We start from the raw sequence: 27,563 nt of genomic DNA on the forward strand, positions 1-27,563 counted from the left end.
TTGAAGGAGCCAAATGGCCTAATTCTGCTCCTATTCCTTATGACTTTATGACCTTATGATAACGTTAGAGTTTGGAATATAGTGGCTGACGGGGCTGTCCTCAGATTGAACAGGAACCTTTGGGATGGAACTGGATGAACATTAGTGAGAGAATAAGTGTCAGGAAAGAGCTGAGAGAAGCAACCTTGAAGAGCGATGAGCTGCCGGCTCCTGAGAACGGCATCGCCTGGATTGAGATTCCCAAATTGCATTCATGAAAATATTTGTCCAGTATGTAGCATGTCCAATAAGGGGCATTCGAGATTTGGTTTTGGGGAATGAAACTGAGACAAGGGAAGGAACATCAACAGGACATCATTGTTGTGATTGTGATCATAATACCACAGTGACTGGTGAAGCAGGGGTGTAACCCTGACCTTATCCCGATTAGATCCATTGACCGTGTACAGGGGAGTTTAAAGTAACTGGTAGAAGTGGAGGGGAGATGAGGAAAAATATTTTCACCCAGAGAGTGATATGGAAATAATTACCTCAATGGGTTATGAGAGGCAGAAATTCTCACCACATTTAAGAGTGGCTGGATGTGACCTGCAGGTCCATCATGTGACCTGAGATGATACCGTTAGACCTTTTTTAAGTGGCACAATAACGATGGGCTGAATCGCCTCCTGTGCTCTAAATGTTCTATGATTTCATGGTCAAGATCGAGCTGAAGGGTTCCAAGTTTGAATCCTAGTGTGTGCTGAGTAGGGGCAAGCTAGTCAATACCCCCAGTGGGGGGGAGGGGGCACAGGAGGGGTCACAACCCTGGTCACTGTGTTGCGGTTCGTGTGTGAATGTGTGTGTAATGATTGAAGCCAGTCACTGCATTATTCCTGCTGGTAGTGTCCAGATACACTTTTGAGATTAGTCCTTTGTGTTTAGGTCTTGAAACAAAGAAACATATAAAATAGGTGCAGGAGGAGGCCATTCGGCCCTTTGAGCCAGCACCGCCAGTTCATATGATCATGGCTGATTATCCAAAATCAGTACCCTGTTCCTGCTTTCTCCCCATTTCCCTTGATTCCGTTATCCTTCAGAGTTCTATCTAACTTTCTCTAGAATACATCCAGTGAATTGGTCTCCACTGCCTTCCGTGGCAGAGAATTCCACACATTCACAACTCTCTGGGTGAAATTGTTTTTCTCATCTCAGTCCTAAATGGCCTCCCCCTTATTCTTAAACTGTAACCCCTTGTTCTGGACTCCCCCAACATCGGGAACATTGTGGCGTTGCTGCAGTGGAAGGAGTGGGTGAGGTTGAATGATGGGGAAGGAAAATTAGTGAAGTTATTTAAACACTCTGTAGTGAGATGAGAAGATGTTGAGTTACATGTTTGTTTATCTGATCAAATAACTATTACAACGGATAAAAGCCGCAAAGAAATCCCAATGCAAAACAGTACGTAAATATTCAGGAGGTGAAGGGTCCATCTGGATTTTTCCGGCTCTGACCAGCTGTCAAGACAACATTTCCGGCTGCACGTTTGATTTTCACGGGTCTCTGAGCCCAGAGAGGGCAGAATAATTAGTTTCTGTGGTTCTGAAAGTGACTGAATATTTACAATGATTCCTGAGTGCTGCGTGTGGATGTAAAGTCAGAGCAAACCTTTTCTTTCAAATAAATTTATAAAAGTTATATTTCTCAAATGTGCTGAGGTAGCACTCTAAGTTTAGTGCTTTGAGTGCTTTGTTTTAGATCTTTGAACCCGTTTTATTTTATTACAAAAATCTAACTATGGATGTTTATCCCTTTAGTGTTCCAGCCTAGAGGGAAGATGATTTTTATGCTGCAGCTCATCTCCTTCAGTCTCGCCTTCGTGTCAACCTTTTTCTTGATTGTGGCGACCTGGACCGACTGCTGGATGGTTAACGCTGATGACAGCTTGGAGGTGAGTGACTACTGACTGCTTTGCAAATTACCATCAACCCCCTTCCCCCTCTCCCCACCAAACTGAAATCAGTCCTCGTCTTCAGTTTGCAATCCAATACTGTTGTAAGTCACTGTAATGTTCTTGGTATTGGGCTGCTGATAATTATGTTGTTGATGTTGTGAGTTCCAGCTCCCAGCGCAGAGACAGACATGCACCACGAGATAAGGTGGTGACTTCTGGAGCACCAAGGCTTTGCGGCATGATTGGCGGTGCCAGTTGGAGGCGACCTCCTGTGCCTCCACTGGTGCACCAAGCTGCAATTGAAGACCGTGGTCATTGTCCCAAGGGTCCTGGCAAATATTTATTGCTCAAACAGCCAGTGAAACAGAGACATTTGTTTCATTGTTGTATATGGAGTCTTGCAGTGCATTAACTTGCTGCTGCCTTCTCAAATGCCACTTGCACTACAAACATATTTTTTGGGCCTTAAAATGATTTGGGACATTTTAAAATTGGAAAAGCCTCCAATGAACTCAAAGTTATTTCTCCAAGCATTGAAACTGACAGTTGTAAGTGACATCAAGACAATTCATTGACTTCCTCTGCACTTACTGAACTGAAAACTCTTTGCCCCGACCGGCTGAGCTATTGCAGAAACGCAGTGCGAAAGAGTTAAAGGGACAGTCACTGTTTCAGGGTAAATGAGTATGTTCTGATCTACAATATCTTACATAGGACTTTGGTATTTAAACTTATGTTTTATGCACAATTTAAAACACCATTGGATTTACGGCACCATTGGCTTCGTGGTATCTGAACAAATGAAATATTGAAATTTGTAACCTTTGATGAAAATAGCTTTAATTCACATTAGGTGATTTGTCTCAGATCTATTGCAAAAGAGGCAAGCTCGTAGTTTTCAGCATTAATATGGGATTCACAAGTATTTAGTTTGGGCTTGGACGGTAGTCGGACTGGTGTGAATCAGCTCACAATCAGGGAAAACAGGAACAGGATTTCAATACTCTCAATGTTTTCACATTTGGAAAGTTAAAAGAACATGGTGATTGAGTGCCTTTGAATAGGAGTGGCAAGTTGTGGAGGAAAATAACTGCAGATGCTGGTACAAATTGAAGGTATCACAAAATGCTGGAGTAACTCAGCAGGTCAGGCAGCATCTGGGAGAGAGGGAATGGGTGACGTTTCAGGTCGAGACCCTTCTTCAGTCTGAAGAAGGTTCTCGACCCGAAACGTTACCCATTCCCTCTCTCCTAGATGCTGCCTGACCTGCTGAGTTACTCCAGCATTTTGTGATACCTTCGCGTGCCTTTGAATAGTCGTTTATTACCAAAGTTATGGTTCGCGCCAGAGGAAGTATTTTCACTTAAAATATGTTCTGATGATGGTGCAAGTTGCATTATTGTGGATCTTTGTTATGAGACCATGTTAAAACATTGTCTGGTGAGTTACATACAGGCACCATGCCTGTAAAAGCCCCAGTAACATATGAATTACAGATAGGCATCATGCCTGTAAAAGCCCCAGTAACATATGAGTTACAGACAGGCATCATGCCTGTAAAAGCCCCAGTAACATATCCTGGGCTTGGCTAATGTGACTGGCTTGGTGGTGAGATGACATGGGAGATGAGGGCATGCTCCCTCGCCCAAACTGGTTTAACATCAGTGGAGGGTAAGAGGAAGAGGAAGAGTAAGGGAATAGGGATCATAAGATGAGCTGGTGGTTGGGTGATATTGGGGAATTCTCTGCAAGGGCACAACTAATAGAGCCACTCCCTCAAAGTGCCAAAGGACTCAGGTTCCATCCTGACCTCCAATGCTGTCTAGGCCTATTTGCACATTCTCTCTGCAACTGAATAGGTTTCCTCCGCGTGCTCCATGTTCCTCCCTTCCCAGAGAAGGATGTGGCAGTAGATTGACAGCCCCTGGTGTGAAGCCTGGAGATAGAATCTGGGGAGAGTTGGGAATGGCAGTAGAATAAAAATAGGATCAAAGCAAATGGGAGGTTGATTGTCTGTGTAGACCCGATGGGCTGAAAGGCCTGTGTTCATGCAGTAGCTCTCTTTAAAGGTTCTATCTCCTCAATCATCCATAAGGATAAAGATTGTGCACAATGCAGTTGGGTTTTGAGTTCCTGGATGTAGAGTTGTTGCTCCTCACTGCCGCTCAGCGTAGAAGGTCTTCCTTCCTATGGTGAGCTCAGTATAGATTTCATGTGTGAGTTTCCTTTCCAGCCAAGTCGTTTCCCAACAACTTTTCATCTTCAGTAATACCTTTAGAAGTTTACTTGCACACAGGGCTGCCATGGTTTGTGGAAACTTCCACATGGTTTATTGAACAGCCCCCCATTTGGTAAGCGCCCCCGGGACTGCCAGGGACACCAACCTGATGAGGAGATAGATGATGTGATAGTCATAGAGTCATAGTGTGATACAGCATGGAAATAGACCCTTCAGCCCAACTTGCCCACACCGGCCAACATGTCTCAGCTACACGAGTCCCACCTGCCCGCGTTTGGTCCATATCCCTACAAACCTATTCTATTCAAATTCTTGTCTAACAGTTTCTTAAATGTTGGGATAGTCCCGGCATCAACTATGTCCTCTGGCAGCTCGTTCCATACACCCTTTGTGTGTGGGGATTGAAAATTGGTGAATAAAGTCATTGCAGATATGACCAGACCATTCAGCCCTTTAAAGAGATGTATCCTGAGGATGAGATGGTGAGCAGAATGGCGCCAAATGTTGTTAATTCCATCATTGGTAGGTCACACTTGCAGTCTCAGGGCTGTACAGCATGGAAACAGGCCCTTTGACTCTTTGAATACAGACAAGCCATCAGCCACCCATTTTGCATTAATCTTATTCTAATCCCTCACATTCCCTTCAGTTCCGCCAATCTTCCATTCGTCTTCAGTTATGAGGCCAATCAACCAACTACTCACATTGCTGGGCAGTGGGAGAAAACCATTGCACCCAGATGAATCCCACACAGTTACAGAGAGAGCGTACAAACTCCACACAGATAGCCTTGGGGGTCAGGATGGAACTTGGATCACTGGAGCTGAGAGGCAGCAGGTTCACCAGCTGTGACATTGTGCCACCCAGTTTAGTCATCAGCATTCAGTTCAGTGCTGCAGAAATACCCGTAGTAATCAGGAGCACAAATGGCAAGGATAACTGGTGTCAGACTGGCAAAGACCAAAGACAAATGCTCACAATTCTGTTTCTGGCTCACATTCTCAGGTCAGCCAGAAATGCAGGGGTTTGTGGTGGGAGTGTGTGACAAACTCCATGGATGGGATCAGGACGTGTGATCAATATGACTCCATCTTAGCAGAACATCCACGTAAGTATCGACGGAACAGCAGATGCTTGGAATATTGAGGCAGCTTCGATTGATCCAAGTGGGAAAATCTGATCCATCTCAAAGCTGTGGAATGTGATTGTGGGCACAGCAAACTCTGACTGACGAACCGCAATTGTTATGTAGTTGGAAAATGAGGTAATATTTCACTGCTGTGCAATCCCTAGTTTCATTGGGCCTCTTGTTCATCGGGAAAAGTGACACGAAGAGCTATGGAAAGGAGATAAAACATGTGTGTTTATTCAAACAAAAAAGGCAAAGAAATGAGGCAGAAACTTCAGTCAGCATAGTTCCTAAAATCAGCATGTGCCCTTGTTAATAACCCTTGAACCCATTTAAAACAAGTCTGAACATTAATGTAAAATAATTACTAACTTGGCACAGGTGTGTGTGGTCCCACTTCGGCATCAGGCAGCTGTGGGTCAGAACCCATCTATCAGTCAGGAAAGGATGTGGCTCTATGCTTATGATGTAAGGACAGTGGGACACAGCGGCAGTGCTGGCCGTTGTTGCAGTGCTGTGCCGTTGCTGCAGTGATGCAGTGCTGCGCCGTTGCTGCATTGCTGCGCCGTTGCTGCAGTGATGCGCTGTTGCTGCAGTGATGCAGTGCTGCGCCGTTGCTGCAGTGCTGCGCCGTTGCTGCAGTGCTGCGCCGTTGCTGCAGTGCTGCGCCGTTGCTGCAGTGCTGCGCCGTTGCTGCAGTGCTGCGCCGTTGCTGCAGTGCTGCGCCGTTGCTGCAGTGCTGGCCAGTGATGCGCCGTTGCTGCATTGCTGCGCTGTTGCAGTGCTGGCCAGTGATGCAGTGCTGCGCCGTTGCTGCAGTGCTGGCCAGTGATGCGCCGTTGCTGCAGTGATGCAGTGCTGTGCTGCGCCGTTGCTGCAGTGATACGCTGTTGCTGCAGTGCTGCGCCGTTGCTGCAGTGATGCAGTGCTGGCCGTTGCTGCAGTGCTGCGCCGTTGCTGCAGTGCTGCGCCGTTGCTGCAGTGCTGGCCGTTGCTGCAGTGATGCAGTGCTGCGCTGTTGCTGCAGTGCTGTGCCGTTGCTAGCGTGTACCTCTGGTGTGGTGATTGTCTTGGCCATTTCCAATGTACAGGCAGATGTAACGAGGGTAGAAAGTTCAGCATGTCTCTGACCATGTTGACCCCAGCACCAGGCCACCAGTATTCAATGGCCATCCTTACGGTGTGGGTGCCCCAGGAGGTTGATTTTCTGCACTGTAGTTCAGAAGATGTGCACAAATACAAACTTCTTATTTCTGGTAAAGGATGGATTAATTTAAATAGTGGCGGGTAAAAGCAATGTAGGCCGACAGTGTTTTACCTCGTTGCCTTAGAATTCATCAAATTCCCTGGATGACTGTTAGCCCACTGCTTTGACAAGACTAGTAATGACATTAAAATGAACAGGGTGAACTAATGGGGACAAAGACTTTTTGTAATTTTGTCGGCGACTGTGCAATGACTCTTTGGGGTATTTTTTATGCAAAAACAAAGAATTTCACTGCACCTAGATCATCATCATGTGAGCAGTGGACTATTAAAGGTTGAATACTAGAGAGCTGTTCTCATTCCTCAGTGATTAGGGCGGGGGCTGGTAGTAGAGGCAATAAAGATCAAGAGTGATATAACATCAAGGATATGGAAACATGAAGATGTTCAGGATAGTAAACAGTAAGGATAGGATTATACTCAAATTCGGCCAATGATAATAGACAATAGACAATCGGTGCAGGAGGAGGCCATTCGGCCCTTCGAGCCAGCACCACCATTCAATGTGATCATGGCTGATCATTCTCAATCAGTACCCCGTTCCTGCCTTCTCCCCATACCCCCTGACTCCGCTATCTTTAAGAGCTCTATCTAGCTCTCTCTTGAAAGGATCCAGAGAATTGGCCTCCACTGCCTTCTGAGGCAGAGAATTCCACAGATTCACAACTCTCTGACTGAATTTTTTTTTCCTCATCTCCGTTCTAAATGGCCTACCCCTTATTCTTAAACTGTGGCCCCTGGTTCTGGACTCCCCCAACATTGGGAACATGTTTCCTGCCTCTAACGTGTCCAATCCCTTAATAATCTTATATGTAAAATGTGGGAGAGCGTGATCAATCACCTTCGTTGGTATGAGACGTAAACTCTCTCCAATAGTTGTGAGATAAAGACCACTTAATCTCTTCTAGTGGTTGACATAATTGCTAGGATCCTGAGAGAACTCTGCTGTACTTTTGTGGACAGTGTGGTCTATTTACATCAACCAGAAGGTTTCCCGCGGCTTCAGTGTAGCACTCACTCACCAATGCATGAAGTTTCAGGCTGGATTATGTATTGATGTATATGTATTTTGTACAAATCTAAATCCTTTGAACACAGTGGAAAGAACTTTGCTGAGTCGAGGCTGCATGAAAGTATTTATTTCAATAGATGATTATTATTTTCTTTTCAGGAAGGAAACTTACCACCCTTATCAGTCTGAGTGCCAGTGATTTTCATCCCACAGAACGAGGGTGTCTTGTAACCCCCTATGTTCTGCTGTCCAGTTTACTCACTGTAACAAATGATGACGTGTCTGTAGGAGGTCTCAATACTTGGGGATGGACTATGAATGTCAGCCTTGACAGGTGCGAATGGTTGCCAAAAAGGGTGTTGAAGGCTGCTGGATCCATTGGAAAGCTGCTAAATACAGAGAAGTAATATTAGTCAGAAAGGATGAGAGAGAGGTTTCTGTCTGGAGATATTTTAGATATTTTACATGCATATATAAGTGATATTTTTCATTTCCTTTCTTGTTTTCTCCCAGTTAAGATAGTATTGACTCGAGCCCTCATGATTACAGCAGACATTCTAGCAGGCTTTGCACTAATTATATTACTTTTGGGATTGGACTGTGTGAAGATTCTAAGAGATGAACCTCAGATCAAATTAAGGATCTGCTACATGGCAGGCTTCATTTTTGGGATTGGAGGTAAGTGACAATTAGCCCACAGCTTTGACAAAACTAGTAAATCGATGCACATTAAAAGGAACTGGGTGAATTAAGGGGGGGGGGGGGGGGAGGACGGGGGGGACGAAGAGGCAATGCTCATTTTGTAGCACATTTTCTGAAGAGCATTTGATTAAGTAATTGAGAAGTCCTGATGATGCAGTTGGTGTGTAAATGCTGACCTGGATCTGTGCAGCATTAATCAGAAACACTAGCTGGTGCCTGAACCCTGATCCATAGGAATAGATGCAAAGCCCTTCAGCCCACAGCAAGGCAGTAAAGTAATCACAGGCCCCCTCACAACTGCAAAGTGTCTATTGTGAGTAAGGATCGGATCGGGCATTACTGTGGTGCCTCTGATTAGGGTTAGGGTTAGACTAATGCATTGAGGGCTAGATCTTCTAATTGGTACTTTAGAATAATGTTAATCAGAAAAAAATCTAGTTTTCATTGAGAGTTACTGGACCATGCTGATTCCAGCAGAAGACAATATCCTCAGGAGAGAGGGAATGGATTGGAAGAACAATATTTCATGTGCACATCTTTATGATGGGAAACTAAAATTATTATGCAATGACACAAAGTATCCAAATTTATGTGTGCAAAAGAGGAAGGAAGACAGTATTCGAGGGTAGGTGCTAGACACAGAGTGCTGGAGTAACTCAGCGGGTCAGGCAGCATCTGTGGAGAACATGGATAGGTGACGTTCCACACAGTGCTGGAGTAACTCAGCGGGTCAGGCAGCATCTGTGGAGAACATGGATAGGTGACGTTTCACAGAGTGCTGGAGTAACTCAGCAGGTCAGGCAACACTGAACTTTACTGCTGTGCATTCATCACCAACACCTGGTTTATCCAGCCTGCAGTAAGTGTGAATGTATTGACAATGTGCCTGTCTGCCCACAGGAGTACCGGGTATGATCGGGTCGGTGTGGTACGCCGTGGATGTTTATGTGGAAAGAGCTACACTGGTTCTGCAGCATGTCTTTTTGGGAATTCAGTACGAGTTTGGTTGGTCCTGCTGGCTGGGTATGGCTGGGTCAACAGGCTGCTTCTTAGCTTCCATCATGTTAACATGCTGTCTTTATCTTTTCAGAGGTAAGTTCAATTATTTTCCCTCCGCAATAATTCTCCCTGTTTCCGGGTTCTTACCTACAAATTGTAGATCAAAGGGAGAGTTGCCATGTTGGTGGAGATTGGGGGTGGGGAGGCAGTCACTGAAGGGTTGGATCTGGGTAAATATTTCAAGTACCCAACCAGTCTCCCAGGCCGGCGGCAAGGTGCAGGGAACGCCCAGCCACAACTGCAGCGAAGACAATATGATCCTCGTTCTGCAGTGTTCTCCACGATGTGTCGCACTGGGAATGGCTTCATCGATTTGCCTGTCTGAAATGACGAGGAGCTCCAGGAAAGCAAGCAAACTTCTGGTCGGATTTTCAGAGTGTGCAGAAACAGGCTGGAAATGGCCATTGTTGTGTCTTATCCTCTTTTCAATGACACGAGGCTGAGAAAAACATGATGGAATTGAAGTCTCATGACTCGGGTAGCACTGTCACTTTCATATCATCCTCATTCATCTTCTCCTTCTGGGCAGTCCCTTGGCATCGAGGATGATTCATCTCCATTCCTGCTTTGTGTACTTGGAGATGCTGATGAGGCCAATGTGGGAACGAAGAACATGCCCCCAGATAGGCTCCTGCTTGTTGACAAGGGTGGTGTTGGTTAGTGAGATGGTCTGGGCACTCAGCTGGTAATGTAGGCTCCTGTGCATGGATCTCCCAAATGCTCCTTCTCCATTTTGACTGACCTTGGTCCAGGGATTCTCAGAAGTCATGAACATATTGCATTTCCTCAGAGATGAGAGGCAAGTTTTGCATGTTATGAATGACATGGCACGCCCAACGTATGTAACCTAACATATACAAACACCAACACACTCCACACACCACACATTCCACTCACGCATACACATGCACACGCTCCACACACACGAATACACCACACACGAATACACCACACACACACACTCCACCCACACTCCACACATGCGCCCACTCAAGCAAACACATGCACACACTTCACACTCCACACACACACACATCCTAGAGGTGCCTCTGGGCTGACGGTTATTTTCTTTTCCCCAATAGATGCCCGTACTGCGCGACACAACCTATCTTTCTATCAGTATGGGAGAACCGCCACTGGCAAAATGTATGCCATGGATTCTCGAGTCTAAGAGCATCTCCTCTGGAACTGTGGACCAGATCTAAATGCAACAGTTTCTCTCGATTCTCAAAGGAAATATTGCACCCTTCAAAAAGGTGAAAGGCTACATATTGCAGCTGGTTTTAATTGTTAATGCTTTCAAATTATTTTGCTTTGTGTATACTGAATCACAAAGAGAAGGCATCAATGTAGTTTATCTAAGTGCAATCAATGAATAGGAGCAACAAAATTATTTAGAGCAATAAATTGTCCTAATAAACCTTTTACATGGAGTTGCAATGAAAAGTCCAGTGCCACATGTTGAAAAGAATAAAATGTACCTTTGGAAAGTGTGAAAAGATTCTATATTTGCAATCTCTGTTGTGCCTGAAGTAAATTATGAATGAAAAAACATACTAATTGTTCAATGGAATCTTGAGTAGGGTAATTAAACAGAAATATCCTGAAAGCTTTTGCCCATGGGGTATAAATGATGGTTTGAACCTTGGTGCTGTAATCTCAAGGGCAAAGACTCACTAATAGGTGGGGCCACACGTTTCAGAAAAGATTGCTCTCAGATTGTATTTTGAAATTGGGTAAAGTAGAGACAAAGCTTAAAGCTGGAGGTTCAAAATTAGTGAAAGCTAAAAATGTAGGAAAGGGATCTTGAAATCTACCTAAATGTAGTAATTCAAGTGGTAAGGTCATCCCTTAAACGCCTTTTAAACATATTTTAGACGGGTGAATTAAGACTGGGAGAAAAGGACGGTTACTTGATTGGCTGGGAGGGAATGAGTTGGTGCAGATCGTCGTGAGCTGAGGTTTTGCTTTCAGCAGCGAAGGGAGGTGTCATTTCTGTGCCTCGGGATTCATGGTCTTTTCAACGCAAAAGGACTCATGTCTGTTCACTGTCGTAATCGAAGCGAGTGTGGATGAGAGAGGTTCCATCTCACCACCATTACCTGCTGCTTCTTCCTTCCTCAACTACTGTTCCTCCAATCGCTCAGTGTGAAACCACACCAGCTTACACATTGGGAAAGCAATTCCAGTCAATAGCATGTTGCTGCCAGCAATAGCAATATGAAGTTTTGAAAGCCCTGGTTACTGTCAGGAATATTAGCTCTGTTGCTGGTACTGCCTGGCTATGCCACTGCGCGGATAAGTTTCTTGACTTGGTTCATGATCAGAAACTCAAACACCAGCCTCGCGTGAGGACTGGACCCTTGAATTACCCAGTGGAAAGTGGCACATGACCTCAACATGAAGCAACACCATTTGAACCAGACCTAAGGGCAACCGAGCCAAAACAACAGGAGGAGGAGCAGAGGTAGGACTATTGTAGATGGAGCATGTTGGGCCGAAGGGCCTTTTTCCATGCTGTATTACTCTCTGATTCTAGAAGTACTCCAGTTGTCATTTCATTTGAAGGGCCGAAAGGCCTACTCCGGCACTTATTTTTCTATATATAAGGAGACAATTCAGCCTCTCAGGCCTGTTCTGCCATCCAGTAACCCTAATGCTAACTCTAATGCATGGTTGACCCAATCTTAGCCTCATCTCTACTATCAGACTCCCTCCCTGGAACCCAACACTCCCTGTAGTTCATGAGATGGTCGCTGCCCTCAGCCTTGCCGTGAGGCTGCCAGAGTAACTACAATGCCACGCTCATTTGTCACAGGGTCACTGGCATTTACAGCAGGCGGCATTCTGCACAACGGCAGCAAAAAGTCACTCCTGCTGCTTTCCACAAATTCTAGGAGCAGACTTTGGCCATCCGGCCCATCACTTCCTCTGCCACACATTCAGGCATCGTTCTAGACCCTTCCATTTAACATTCTTTGAATGAAGAGAAATTTACCTCAGTTTGTCTTGGATGTGTCCACCAATAATCTTCAATCAATGCTCCCTAGTTACTGATTACTCTGCCAGGCAAAGTAGGCATATCCACCTGCACCTGGCCATTGGTCATCGTAAACAGCTTGCTCAGTTTGTGAGTGAACAGATCCCAGTAAAACCCGAGCAGTCAGGAAGAGTGATTATGGAAACGTCCCTTTTATTTCTTCTGAGCTGTTAATACTCAATTGTTGGCTGAAGGGCAGAGCAGCGAATGCCTATTGTTTATTTAATGGTCAGCATTGTTGATGAATGTCAGCTGATTATCTAAATTAAAAGAATTATCGACATGTTTCCAATTGATTGATTTGCATCCACCATCATTATCGTGTTTTGTTCTTAATGAAAGCATCTACTCCCTCTATTTGCTTTTGAGTCAGAGACTGAGATACAGTGCAGGACATGTCCAGTGGCGGTCAGCCCATCTTTGGTGTGCAGCAAATCCAATTACTCAGCCCCATCCGATCCTGGGGAATGCGTTCTCTAATCCGATACAGTCAGACTTGTAAGCCCAGGCCCATTTAATTGTATGGGGTTTCCCAGCCAAGAGATGAGGATGGAAAAAGAGGAAAAACTCCCCATAATGTGTTTTAGTGAGTTTTTCATTTACATTTCTGTTAGAGGAAAGGCCTGGGTGAGCATGTTTGAGGGTGAAAGTTTAGTGATACAATCTGAAGGGTTCTACGTGGGACGAGGCAACCAGCCGTTAGACTCCCTATTAAAAACTATTATACCTTTTATTGTGATGCTTCATAATAGGATACCAGAAAAGCTCCAAAGCTTTTAACATGGAGCTTTGCCTTCAAGAACTCTACCCGCAGGTGTCAAAGGCATGGTTTTCCAGGGGATGACTTTCAATGGGACACCACTGAGGCCTGGCCACCGTGCGTGCCGTGTGCACACCAAAGATACTAGAGGAGCAAGATGGACCACTCCGTCGAAATCGCGTATACTGAAATGTAGTACGCAATGGAGCGGAACGTCCGCCATTTTAGTAGGCAAAACTAGCCGTTCATTAAGCCTCTCGCAGTGTAATCAGTGTTGTGGGGGAAGAATTTGTGTGATGATACCATTAAAATGCAGAAAATATATCATCTATCAACTCACATTTGTTTGTTATTTTTAAATGGTTTCCCCTGCTTAATTTGTCTGATTTTATTATTTCTTACTGTTTCTGCCCATTTGCCTCCCATCCTTCCCCCCCCCCCTTCTTTTGTGCAGTTTCTCATGTATATTTAAAAAAAACACATTTTCACATGTACATAAACCATAAAGGCGATTCGACCTTTATGGTATATATATATATTTAGTATATAGATGTGTGTGTGTTTATGTATGCATATACATGTGTGTGTATGTGTGTATGTGTGTATGTATGTGTGTATATATTATATATATATATATATATATACATACATACACACACATGTATATGCATACATAAACACACACACATCTATATACTAAAACTCTTGTTTGTTTGTTTGTTCCTGAACTACAGCCAAAACGTTAGCGCGACAATTTTAGGCCACCTTACTCACCGTCGTCCATTTGGTGCAAATGGAAGAAGTTTAATTGAAATCGGTGTTATATTTTTAGTTATTCACATTTTAAGGTTTAAATCTATCTCCTAGGAAGGGGGGGAGGGAAGGAGGGAGGGAGGAAGGAGGGAGGGAGGAAGGAAGGAGGGAGGGAGGAAGGAGGGAGGGAGGGGAGAAGGGAGAGGTGAGGGGAGGAGGAAGGGGGAGTAGGAAGGGGAGGAGGGAGGGGGGAGACGGTGCTGCACCAATGCAGGAGGTTTGGGCCCAACGGGTCCACTTGGTCTAGTATATATAGTACACACACACACATAGTTTCTTTCTTGTGATTTCCTGTTCTCTCACATACATTTCATTAGGGCCTGCCCATACACATTCGCAATCAGTGACATTAAACTTATTTCCAGAAATTCTAATATTGTGAATAAAATAACTATGAACACATGGAAGATATTTTTTCATTCTTTTCATTCTATATTAGTGTATTATAATGTAATGCATACATACCCACACTGATACAGAAGTGCTAGCTTTAGACATGAATAATGTACATTACTACCATAGTTTGGTTTTGAATTTAACATGTAATTGAGGGGACTGGTGCAATCTAGTGCTAACCCTCACTTTTGTGAAAAATTAGTTACATGCAGTAACACGATCCTTACCAACTACCCTACAACCTGTAAAAATTTCATATTTAAATTCAACCGATAAGTTGGTCAAATAACCTTCTTGTTTTTTTTGTGATTTATGGATTTTTCAAATGTGAATATCTCATAACGACACACTTGTGGGTTAGCAGTACTTTGCACCAACCCCCTCAATTTTAAATCATTCAAAATTGAACGTCATAAACAAGGATAACACTTTTTATTTCTGTCATTCGTGGTAAAATTTACATCATTTTGTGTGTGAGATATACAGGGTTACACTGTTTCACACATCAGCTAACCAATGAAAAGAATCAGGTCCTGATTTATACCAGCTCTTCACCTCCCCCCCCTCACCTCCCCCCCCCACCCCCCGTCTGAAGAAAGGTCCCAACCTGAAACATCACCCATCCTTTTTCTCCAGAGATGCTGCCTGACCCGGTGATTTACTCCACCACTGTGTCTATTTGAATTGGATTCATGCTTCTGTACCACATCAGGCAGCATTGGTCATTTTATTGGCTGTCAAGGGTTTTTAACTAATCAATTCACCACTTCAAATTTTCTTGGCTCTAAGTATAAAGTTAAATGTCTTTTCAATTATATTGTGGATACAGTTGAGTTCTATTGTTTGCAAATGCCTAACCTCTGCTTCCATGACTTTTTAAAATAAAACAAGAGATAGGGCGGCACGGTAGCGCAGCGGTAGAGTTGCTGCTTTACAGCGAATGCAGCGCCGGAGACTCAGGTTCGATCCTGACTACGGGTGCTGCACTGTAAGGAGTTTGTACGTTCTCCCCGTGACCTGCGTGGGTTTTCTCCGAGATCTTCGGTTTCCTCCCACACTCCAAAGACGTACAGGTATGTAGGTTAATTGGCTGGGTAAATGTAAAAATTGTCCCTAGTGGGTGTAGGATAGTGTTAATGTGCGGGGATCACTGGGCGGCACGGACTTGGAGGGCCGAAAAGGCCTGTTTCCGGCTGTATATATATGATATGATATATGATACAGCTGGAGGTGAAATTAAAATTAACAGAAAAAGCAAAGAAGAAGTGCATTAAATATGATCAATTGGCCTGATACAGAGAGGATCTCTAGTGAAAATATTCAATCAGTAACATCCAAAGTTGAAAGATCACGAAGCAAGAATTCTTCAAGAAATAGTTATAAATGTCTACTGTCAACTTATCTAAGAAGTTGAACAGAAATAATTGTTTGCGAACATTTAGAAATTGCAGTTGTGAACACTGCCCAGTCCAGCACACAGAATCTGCTTACTAAAATGGTGCTGAAATCTACCCATGACCTACAACTGTTTTTAGAGTCGTGGTCTATCTTACTCCTCTATTATCTTTGGTGCACACAACGTGTAATGTAGCTTAAACTCCACTGCAACGGACTCATGGCCATTGCAATTGACCAGCCACTGCACAATGGCCATACAGTACTCTTGCAACTTACTTACAGGAGTCAGCATTCAAGAAATCAAAAGTTACCCATGGGAAATGTGTGGGGCAAGTTTTCACACAGAGGGTGGTGAGTGCCTGCAAGGTGCTGCCGGGGGTGGTGGCAGATATAATAGTGGCATTTTGGATAGGCACATGGATATGCAGGGAATGGAGGGATATGGATCACCTGCAGGTAGATAAGAGATGGTGGTCATCATGTTGGGCACGGACATTGTAGGCCAATGGGCCTGCCCCTGGGCTGCATTGTTCTATTCTATGTTCTGTGTTTCAAAATAAGCAGTGTTTGTTCAAACCAATAACATCTTACATTGAGACACAAGGAACCGTAAATGCTGAAATCTTGAACAAAACATAAAGTGCTGGAGGAACTGAGCGGGTCAGGCAGCATCTTGGTGGGGATATTTAAAAAATCATTTACACATTTTAAATTCCCTCCTATCCAAAGTGGCATCAGAAATCCAAAGTTACCGTTGTTCGTTAATCGACTTTATCTCTGCACCCTGAACAGAAATCCAAACTTACCCAAGTGGTGAAGTTAAATAATAATTATTAATGATCAATAAATGGACATAGTAAGCAGAGTTTTCATTAAGATCACAATGGGAATAAAGGGAATCTACATTAGCATTAACTGTTAGCTTACACACAATATTCCTGTAAAACTGAGAAATAAAACAGTGCTCGAGTTAACAAACTTCAAAATGTTTGCACTTGGTCTGCTGCTGATCCATTCTGTTTATCAGTTGATCTTGGCATTGCGTTTGGCACAGACATCGTGGGCTGAATGGCCTGTTCCTGTGCTGTACTGTACTGTTCTATACTGCAGTGCCCAATGCCACCGTGAGGTGAGAAGGGTTTCAGCAGTTGCAATCCTTTCGCCTGCAGGCAAGAAATTATCGTGCAAGGCTGCCTATAATTCTGGAACAGGCTTGATTACTTTGAAAACTGCTTCATAAAGGATGTGGAAAAATACACGCAAGTACAGTATGTACTCGTCTGAACTGTTTGAGGTGGGACAGTATAAAGGGATATATGCACCGTGTCTTTCCCAAAGAGAATCCTCTTTCAACTTAATTCCACCAAGATTCAGGCTTCAATGCAAGTTTATCCAAAAGCACAGGTACCACCGTGGTTGCATAGTTTTTTTGTTAAATACTCCAAATAAACAAAACACTCCAATGGAGTTGTAGGTATCACAAAAAGCTGGAGTAACTCAGCGGGTCAGGCAGCACCTCAAGAGAGAAGGAATAGGTGACGTTTCGGGTCGAGACTCTTCTTCAGACTGGAGTTGTATGGAGTTCCACAGAGATCTGTGGGAAGTTTGCAGATGTCACCAAGATTGTTGGGGTCGCAGATTGTGAGGAAGGCTGTCAAAGTCTACAGTGGGATATACTCTAGATCAGCTGCAGAAATGGGCAGAGAAAAGGCAGATGGAGTTTAATTTCAATTAGTGTGGTTTAATTTCAATTTGTCACAATTTGGGAGGTCAATGTAAGGGGAGAATATACCATTAACGGCAAGGTCCTTAACAGCATTGATGTACAGAGGGATCTGAGGGTCCAAGTCCATAACTCCATGAAAGTGACAACCCAAGTTGATAGAGTGATAAAGAAAGTGTCTGGTATGCTTGCCTTCACAGGTCAGGGCATTGAGTATGGGAGACAGGAAGTCATGATGCAGCTTTATTGGACTTTGGTCAGGCCAGATCTGGAATATTGTGTGGCGTTCTGCTTGTTGCATTGCAGGGAGGATGTGGCAGTTTTGGAACAGGTGTAGAGGAGGTTTACCAAATGTCTCAATTTGAGGATATACAGGGAGAGATGAACAGACTTGGATTGTTTTCTCTGGAATGCATGGGGAGACCTGATAGAAATATACAAAATTATGAGAGGCATAGATAGGGTAGACAGTCAGAAAATATTTCCTCGGGTGAAAATAATCGAAATACTAGAGGACGTAGCTTTAAAGAGCGAGGCGCAAAGTTTAAAGATGTGCAGGGCAAGATTTTTACACAGATAGGTTAGTGCCTGCTGCCGGGGTGGAGACAGATACAAGAGTGGCACTCAACGGGCTTTTGGATAGGCTTATGGACATGGAAGGAATGGAGGGATATGGGTTATGTGCAGGTAGATGAGAGATGGTCTTGGGAACACATTCATCCCAGATATAGTGGGCAGAGGGGCTGCACTGTGCTATGTTCTGTGACTCGGTAACTCCAAAAGGGTGGAGACTGCAAATGTAAGGCAGGAGAACTAGGGTCAGGCTGCCTCAGGAAGACAGGTCCGCTTTGCAAAATAGCTGAGGAAAGCGTAAGAATACGAATTATGAATTTCTGAGTTTGTTGATCTGGAGATTATCCAGGCCCTGATAATTGGGACCAGACTGCCTTTATTGTAACACACTTGTCCTTTTAGTGGAATCTAATGGACCAAATTTGTAAGTAACTGTGGGACAGAAAAGGAAACTGATTGTCTGTGCTGGAGCCACCGTCTTCATTAGAGGGAGGCTTAAATAAACGTACTGTGGCTGATTTTTAAATGTACAAAATGACAAACCCCTGACTGGTGATATTAATAGCTACGTTCACACCAAATTAATCACTGCATGCAGGAGTTGTGTGAGTTACTTGCTGTCCATTCTGTTTTTGAACCACATTTAACCTGGGATGGAAAACTCAACAACAACCCACATTTATATAACACTTCGTTGAAGCAAATGGCAAAGCACTTCACAGAGTACCAAGAAGAAAAAACTGCAACTGCAAGAGTTATAAAGTAGAAGGAGAAAATGCTGAATATCTCTGGGCAGTCTGAGGTGATCGAAAGAGAAAGGTTCGGTCAAAGTTTAGGAAGACAGCCTCTTGTCAGAATGGGAATCTGGAAGTGATTTTGGAGAAGAGGCAAGTAGGGGAAGAAATAAGTCGTAGAAAATAAATGTCAGTCATGTATCCTCCAATGTTTTAGAATTTTGGATGATCAGCCATGATCATATTGAATGGCGGTGCTGGCTCGAACGGCCGAATGACCTACTCCTGCACCTATTTTCTGTTTACTGACAGACTCGGCTGCATACCAAGTCACCACGCACATTAGGCTTTATAGAACATATACCTTCCCCATATGATTTTTGCTGTACAGAAGAGATTTATTCGGACTGCAACATGACTCAAAGGGCTTCAGAATTGCCCAACACATTGTGCACGCACCTGTGCCAAGGGGCAGTGAATGTTCACCATTGAACAGATGAGGGTTATTCCTGGTGAAAGTAAGTTGCCATCTTGGGGAGATGAGGCTGACTGATCTGATTATTGATTAGAACTCATTTCTGGGCTATGCTTTCCAGTTTTGGACTATGGAGCCACCACTAAATTCTCAGGCGAGCTCAGTGACTGTTGAACATAGGTGCAGGCAATGCAACTGTATTTTACTTTTGTGCCTGTTTGATGTATATAGTGCCACTGATCAGGAATGAATTTCGAAGCAGATGGGTTTCCAACATCCCAAGGACCACAGTGAACATGTTGGTCGGCTTGGGGAGTTGGGCTGAAGTGCCTGTTTCCACGCTGTATGACCATGACATGGAAAGTGCTCCATTGGTTGCAAAGCGCTTGGGATGCCCCACACTTGAAAGACGCGTGTTTGCCCTTCCAGAGCTTTTTCTTCTTTAGTTTTGCACGCATTCTTTTATGTTTTTGATACTTTTCCACTGCACCACAGGACCACTCATGATATATCAAAAGAAAATGAGATTGTTCAGTTCAGCTGGGCATCATGTTGGTCACAAACATTGCAGGCCGAAGGACCCGTTCTTGCAGCTGTACTGCCAAAACTGGAAAGCATAGCCCAGAAATGAGTTCTAATCAATAATCAGATCAGTCAGCCTCATCTCCCCAAGATGGCAACTTACTTTCACCAGGAATAACCCTCATCTATTCTGGGCAAGAGACTGCGTATACCCAGTCTATTCCTCTCATGATCTTGTGCACCTCTATATGAACACTCCTTATCCTCCACTTCAAGGATTAATGTTCTAGCCTGCAAAACCTCTCCCTATAGCTCTGATCATCGAGTCCTGCAACATCCTTGTAAATCTTCTTTGTATCCTTTCTAGCTTGACAACATCTTTCTGATAACATGCTGACCAAAACAGAACACAGTACTCGAAACGTATAAGATTATTAAGGGGTTGGACACGTTAGAGGCAGGAAACATGTTCCCAATGTTGGGGGAGTCCAGAACAAGGGACCACAGTTTAAGAATAAGGGGTAGGCCATTTAGAACTGAGATGAGGAAAAACTTTTTCAGTCAGAGAGTTGTGAATCTGTGGAATTCTCTGCCTCAGAAGGCAGTGGAGGCCAATTCTCTGAATGCATTCAAGAGAGTGCTAGATTCAAGAGCGAGAGCACTTTGGATTTCTAACATCTTGTCCTGTGTATTTGGAAACATTAAGGATAGCGGAGTCAGGGGGTATAGGAACAGGGTACTAATTGAGAATGATCAGCCATGATCACATTGAATGGCGGTGCTGGCTCGAAGGGCCGAATGGCCTCCTCCTGCACCTATTGTCTATTGTCTACTCTAAAACTGGCCTCACCAATATCTTGTATAACTGCAACATGACCTCCCAATTTCTATGTTGAATACTCTGCCTGATGAATACTACTGTGCCAAAAGCCTTTTTGATCACCCTATCTACCAGTGTCAACACTTAAGGAAGTCAAGTCAAGTCAAGTCAATTTTATTTGTATAGCACATTTAAAAACAACCCACGTTGACCAAAGTGCTGTACATCTGATTAGGTTCCAATGGAAAAAAAAAAGAAACATACAGTAGCACGCAAACAGTTCACAGCGCCTCCTCAATGAGCCTCAAACGCTAGGGAGTAGAAATAGGTTTTGAGCCTGGACTTAAAGGAGTCGATGGAGGGGGCAGTTCTGATGGGGAGAGGGATGCTGTTCCACAGGGATGCTGTTAAGGAACTATGTGCCTGCACTCCTAGATCCCTCTGCTCTACAAAACCCCCCAGAACCCTACCATTCCCTGTATAGGTCATGCCCATGTTAACACTTGCCAAAGTGCAACACCTCACATTTGTCTGTATTAAATACCATCAACAATTCCTCGACATACCCACCCCCCAACTCATCAAGATCTCCTGTGATTGCAGGGAAAGTGCCTGAGAGAGGGCAGGTAAGTGCCCACCTAACAGAGACATCCACATCTCTTTGGGATGTTAACTATTGGCATCACCCTGGCAACTACTACAGAAATCTTCTCTGCTCTCTTTGCAGCCTAACACCCTTCCTATAAGAGGGTAACCAAAACTGAACAAATTATTCCAAATGCTACCTCGCCAATGTTTTCCACTAAACTTTCTATTTGTAGTAGAAAGTACGTTGAAAACTTTAAGATTAAACACATGTTTAATTTGAAAATATTAATGAGAATAGATGCCAATCAAAACTTGGGCTCCTTTTCATATTAGCATTAAAATTAGTTCTCTCAAGTTTCAGTGATCATTGTTGTCTACAGCTTTTGACTTCTGTCCTAAATGCTGTGTGAACTTGTTGAACTGATGAGCAACCGATTATCTGTGATGATAATTACATTGTCCTGAACCAATGTTCAAAGCATGATCACCACAAGCATGATTTGACAATTTCCAACAGTTCTGATGAATTATACCAGGTTAATTATAACAGGTTAAGGCAGCACTAACCAAAAATCCATACTCCGGATTCTTTAAGGTTCCAAAAAAGATATTTGACTACGTATTAACCAATCAATTCACACTGCAATACAAAATATGACAGGAAAAAGTAATTTAATTTTTTTCATTTATTCTTCTCTTGAAGATCCAAGTTTGTTTGGGTTTTGGCATTTGTAAATAAATTTCAAAATACATCATTTAAAAAAACACTGCCTCCATTCATCAAGTAATAACAAAGTTATTAATATCCAGCCAATGGCCTTTAATAGCTATCAGCATGATCAGGTCATGTTTAAACATACAAAAATATTTTGCACTCTTTGCATGTAAAGTGATACAAAAACTTGTCCAGCTTCAAATCTCAATATAAACAGAATGCGAGCTACAGGGGAACAAACCACAAGCATCAGGAGGACTTCAAATCACGAGCTTTTGTGTGTCTATATTTATTATTTTCATCAGGTTTGAACATATTGGTGTTGTTATCCGAACGGAAAAAGTGCACACAAGTTGATAAGACACATTGAAGATTTGCTCGCCAGTGAGGAACCTGAAACTTGTTGCGCTGGTCTACCATGAGATTGTCAGATGTTAACCTTGGTTTGTGCTTTAGCACCCTGCCAGATTATAATTTGACTGAAGATTTCCACATAATTTAATCTAGTATGATAGCTTGTTGATTTGGGTGTGACTAATCTACCCCATGAAGATTAATGTTTCTTCAGAAGCAAGTTTATAAGGGTAGGTCTTATAGGAGACCAAGTAGCAGAAGTCCAGAAGAGTTGCATTTTTGTAGAGCCTGTCTATTAATCTCTTTTCATTATTCAAATTTTAAAATAGGAAGCAAGATCGTTAGTCAACAAAACACAAGAGCAATAAATGTTGTAATAAAAGCAGCAAGGTGTTGCAATTTCACCAATAATAGATCTCTCCTTTTCCAGATACCCTGGTTCTAAACACAACTGTGACAAGGATCGCCATTAAAACACACATCCCACTTTTGAAAAGGTTCATCAATCTACTGTACAGCGTCATGCGCTAACGCACACTGTAGTGTCGTGCACTATTGCACTGTTCAGTGTTGTGCACTAATGCACTGTAGTGTCGTGCACTATTGCACTGTAGTGTCGTGCACTATTGCACTGTAGTGTCGTGCACTATTGCACTGTAGTGTCGTGCACTAATGCACTGTAGTGTCGTGCACTAATGCACTGTAGTGTCGTGCACTATTGCACTGTACAGTGTCGTGCACTAACGCACACTGTAGTGCCGTGCACTAATGCACTGTACAGTGTCGTGCACTAATGCACTGTAGTGTCATGCACTAATGCACTGTACAGCGTTGCTCGCTAACGCACATTGTAGTGTCGTGCACTATTGCACTGTAGTGTTGTACACTAATACACTGTAGTGTTGTACACTAATGCACACTGTAGTGTCAGCATTTGTTTTTGATATTTTCAGCAGCTGATTGGATTTAACTGGATGCCAAAACCAATTAGAAGAGTTTCACAAACTGCATTAAAATCAGACACTGATATATGTAGATTCCTACAACACAGAGGCGCTTGTATAGGGAGGTTTACAACATCCTACTTGGAATTACTGCCACAGATTGTCTACCTTATCTTAACTGTACAAAAAAAAAAACTTAATTTCTTTGGTTCATCCTTAATGATCAATGGAAAACAAATCGCAGTTAAACGATAGAAAAGTGGGAAAGAAGGTAACTCCAGATGAGGTCACAACTTCAAATCATGAAAGAGTACAGAAGTTTAGGTCATGAGGATGCTGTATGTGCTTTAGGACTAAAGTGCTGAAACAAGGTCCAAAGTATTTCTTTACCTCATCAGAAAAATGGGAGAGGGAGGATATTGCGAGGATAGGCATCTCCATTCTCCTTTGCATTAAAAATTCGAAAGAAGCTTGAGTGCCAAAATACATTAGTAATATCACGTGAGACTTTGTAAAAATAACAAATTATTTATATTTTCAATGTTATTCAAGCACTGGCTAAGTTTACTGCAATTTTCATAAAAAGTAATTCGTCAAAGGAAACCATGAAGTTATTTGTTTAGATTTACTCAAATTATTATATTAATTAAAAAGTTAGACATTTTGAGCACCTTTTACAAGCCAATTCATTGATTTAACATCAGCAACCAGCTGTTTTAATGGCAGACAATAAATACTAACTAACGAAGTTATTGAAAGTCAAGCTCCCTCCTACCCTCCCCACATCCATCAGCTTCCTTACCCACTTATATTAAAGGTAGGTTTTACAGGTGCTAGCAACCAACTTATAAGTAAGCCAAGTGTTAATGAGCAGCAACAACACTGAACGACAACATCCATATTGTGCACTTGCCAGCAATAAATCATCAGGATCAGGACCATTCTGCCTTTTCACTACCAAGACAGCTGAAGACAATTAAAACACCTCTGGCCAAGATCTGACTGAACTGGTGGTCCTCCTGGTTTGTGGACATACCAGTGTAGATAATGCATTCACCCATTAAAATATCTAAGCAATATTACCCAGACAGATTATGACTAGTGTCCCCTGAGCATCTAAATCTATTAAAGTCTTAGCTTTCAACTCATCGCATGCAAGATAATGTTTTAATGAGTCTTTGATAGTTCACCATAAGAGGAGATCCACTCCTCAAGGATCCAGCTATACAGATACAGAAATCCCTTCTTACAGCTACAAGGATCAAGACCTGATGATTTAAAGGGATGGTTAATATGTGGTGGAACCTATGAAAGTGATATTCTAAGATGGCAACACCACTTTTCTGAACCATGTTTTGACATTCCTTTTGAAAGACATTGCTGCTGAATGATCAGGTGCTCAATGGCAAATAATGTTTAGTTAACTGTAAAGATTGCAGAATTGTGTTTAATCCTGATGTAGGTCAGAGTTACATCTATATTCTTCATATATAAATCCTCAAATACCAAAAGGTAACCAGTAGTTTCAGCCATCAGAATCAATTTATAAAATTGGTATGGCTCAAGCCCAATGAAGCACAGCAAGCCTTTACTGTCACTATGAACAGCTGCACATCCCCAGTGGGAGTTTTGAACCTACATGGACCGCAGCAGATCAAGCAGGAGGGATTAATTGCTGCATTAATTAGCTTAGTGTTTGAATCCAACTTAAAAAATCGCTGGATAAGTGATTTACAATGATCAATGCAATAGACTGAAATTGCAGGAGAATGAGGTTGAGAAAGATAGTTCAGCTGTGATCGAATGGTAGAGTAGACTCCAAGGTCCACCAATGGCCTAATTTTGCTCCCATGGCATGAACTTAGAGGGACGCATGTTCTTGTGTAATTTCAGCATCATATACATAAGCACTGGATGCATGCAACTCATCTGAAGATTCATGCGTGATATATAATATCCTCCCATTAGGCCATGGCATTTTGTGCTACAAACCAATAAAAATACTACTTTTCAATCTAGTTTGGAATATGTTGAACTAGTTTCATCTAGTTTAAAAGATTTTGAAGTAGTTTAGAGAAACAACGTGGAAACAGGCACTTCAGCCCACACCGACCAATCACCTGGTCACTCGTTCTATGTTATCCCACGTTTGCATCTTACACACTAGTTGTAATTTACAGAAGCCAATTAACTTACAAACCTGAAGATAGACACAAAGTGCTGAAGTAACTCAGCGGGACAGGTAGCATCTCTGGAGAGAAGGAATGTGATAAGTTTCTGGTCCCAACCCAAAATGTCACCCATTCCTTCTATCCAGATGCTACCTGTCCCGCTAAGGTACTCCAGCATTTGTTTATCTTCGGTGTAAACTAGCATTTGCCGTTCCTTCCTACAACTTACAAATCTGCACGTCTTTGAAGTGTGGGAAGAAACCGGAACACCCAGAGGAAACCCATGCGGTCACAGGGAGAATGTTCAACCCCAATACAGACAGCACCCATAGTCAAGATCAAACCCAAGTCTTTGGCGCTGCAAGGCAGCACCTCTACCACTGCATCACTGTATCGCCCCGTCTCATTTAACTTCTTGACAGAAGGGAAGCCTGGTAGATGCAACAGACCAACTGGGCAGATTTGAATTGATTGGGACTTATTGGCATTTCATTTGCCAACTGTAACCATGCAACAGTAGCAGAAGGTGGAAAAATATGTCTGGATTGTGTGAGGTAGCAGCAACTCTTCAGGTGAATGGTGGCCCGTGAAGAGGGGTGGGAACTGTATTGTGTACAGTTTTGGTCTCCTAATCTAAGGAAATACATTCAAGCCTTAGAGGGAGTACAGAGAAGGTTCACCAGATTGATCCCTGGGATGGCAGGACTTTCATATGAAGAAAGACTGGATAGACTGGGCTTATACTTGCTGGAATTTAGAAGACTGAGGGGGGATCTTTATTGAAATATATAAAATTCTTAAGGGGTTAGAGAGGCTAGATGCGGGAAGATTGTTCCCGATGTTGGGGAAGTCCAGAACCAGGGGTCACAGCTTAAGGATAAGGGGGAAGTCTTTTAGGACTGAGATGAGAAAACATTTCTTCACACAGAGAGTGGCGAGTCTGTGGAATTCTCTGCCACAGAAGGTAGTTGAGGTCAGTTCATTGGCTATATTTAAGAGGGAGTTAGATGTGGCCCTTGTGGCTAAAGGGATCAGGGGGTATGGAGAGAAGGCAGGTACAGGTTACTGAGCTGGATGATCAGCCATGATCATATTGAATGGCGGTGCAGACTCGAAGGGCCGAATGGCCTACTCCTGCACCTATTTTCTATGTTTCTGTGTCACAGTAAGAGAGACTCAAAGCCTCCGTGCTGGATCATTGTGCACTTGCTCCACATCGTAACTTGCTTTCTGGCCCTTTTCTTCTATCTCCACCATCTTCATAAACTCAGCTTTAAACCCCATCCAGTGCTGATGTGGTTTTAAACTAAAAGCCAGAAAATGTAGATGATAAACAGTGGGAAAATAATTCTGATTATAATGCACATATCATTTCCCTAAAAATTGATCGCATTTTAAAAAAAAAGTCTTCACCAAAATGTTACCTGATATTTCAGAAGATACTAGAATCAAAAATGTAAATGAAAATCTTAAAAGTTAATGTATTTTCAAAAAGTGAAGAGGTGCACAATTTACAACCAACTCAAAGACTGAATGACTGAAACGAGGTCACTTACAAAACAAGCCATTGCACTATTCTTAAAACACACATAGGCATTGATGACTGCAGGTGCTCTTTTGGGCTTCAGCAGACACTTCATACATCATAGGACAATTTATGCTAACCTCATGAAAGGCAAAAAAATAAAAATGGAAAGTGCTGAAAAAACTCAGTGGAAAGGGAAACGGAGTTACATTTCAGGTATGAAATCCTTTGTCAGAAAATGGGGTGTTTCTCCCTCCATTTATACTGCCTGACCTGCTAAATGTTTCCAGCATTTTCTATTTTTAGTTCACATTTCCAGCACCTGCAGTTTTCAGCAAAACACAAAGTGCTGGAGGAATTCAGCAGGTCAGGCAAACATATGTGGAGTGAATGGGTAAGTGACGGGACCCTTCTTTAGATCTAGTTTACTGAGGCCAGATAATGATTACAATGGATAAGACATCCAGATTCATAAATTAATCAAGTAACAAACAATTAATTCAGATGCTGGAAATCCAAGATAAAAACAGAACATGCTGGAAATACTCAGATGGCCCAAACAAAAGATGAGATGCTGCTCAAGTTTGTGATGGGCCTCATTCATGAAGGCCCATCATGAATTTCTTTAACCAGAAATATTAACTGTTTCATTTCCCACAGACATCGCCAGAC

General features: G+C 42.9%; 2 protein-coding genes across 7 annotated transcripts in view; one reads left to right on the forward strand and one right to left on the reverse strand.

The window, feature by feature from the left end:
• Positions 1 to 1,816: 1,816 nt before the first annotated feature.
• Positions 1,817 to 11,511, forward strand: LOC144608041 (claudin-16-like). Its single transcript, XM_078425277.1, has 5 exons — positions 1,817 to 1,930; positions 5,178 to 5,280; positions 8,093 to 8,257; positions 9,182 to 9,373; positions 10,423 to 11,511. The coding sequence occupies exons 1-5, from the start codon at positions 1,817 to 1,819 to the stop codon at positions 10,509 to 10,511; spliced, it is 663 nt and encodes a 220-aa protein (XP_078281403.1). The 3' UTR covers positions 10,512 to 11,511.
• Positions 11,512 to 14,423: 2,912 nt separating this feature from the next.
• The window catches only part of LOC144608159 (CTD nuclear envelope phosphatase 1-like), a 54,650-nt gene continuing 41,510 nt past the window's right edge, over positions 14,424 to 27,563 (reverse strand). For 4 of the 6 annotated variants that reach the window (XR_013549176.1, XR_013549177.1, XR_013549175.1 and 1 more), the window contains 2 exons: positions 21,750 to 21,822; positions 14,424 to 17,434 (listed from right to left, as the gene is read on the reverse strand). The gene's annotated coding sequence lies outside the window, so the exon portion shown is untranslated. The remainder of the gene's footprint in view (positions 17,435 to 21,749; positions 21,823 to 27,563) is intronic. The other 2 variants (XM_078425599.1, XM_078425597.1) reach the window with 1 other exon arrangement.

Source organism: Rhinoraja longicauda, chromosome 30 (genome assembly GCF_053455715.1).
Source record: "Rhinoraja longicauda isolate Sanriku21f chromosome 30, sRhiLon1.1, whole genome shotgun sequence".
In the NCBI taxonomy this organism is placed as follows: Eukaryota; Metazoa; Chordata; class Chondrichthyes; order Rajiformes; family Arhynchobatidae; genus Rhinoraja; species Rhinoraja longicauda.

Bases quoted from the DNA above. Each gene is read 5' to 3' on its own strand.
- LOC144608041 (XM_078425277.1), top strand. From the start codon at position 1,817: ATGATTTTTATGCTGCAGCTCATCTCCTTCAGTCTCGCCTTCGTGTCA. The intron at 1,931-5,177 runs GTGAGTGACTAC...TCACATTCTCAG, and splicing joins ACGCTGATGACAGCTTGGAG to GTCAGCCAGAAATGCAGGGG. The intron at 8,258-9,181 runs GTAAGTGACAAT...GTCTGCCCACAG, and splicing joins CTTCATTTTTGGGATTGGAG to GAGTACCGGGTATGATCGGG.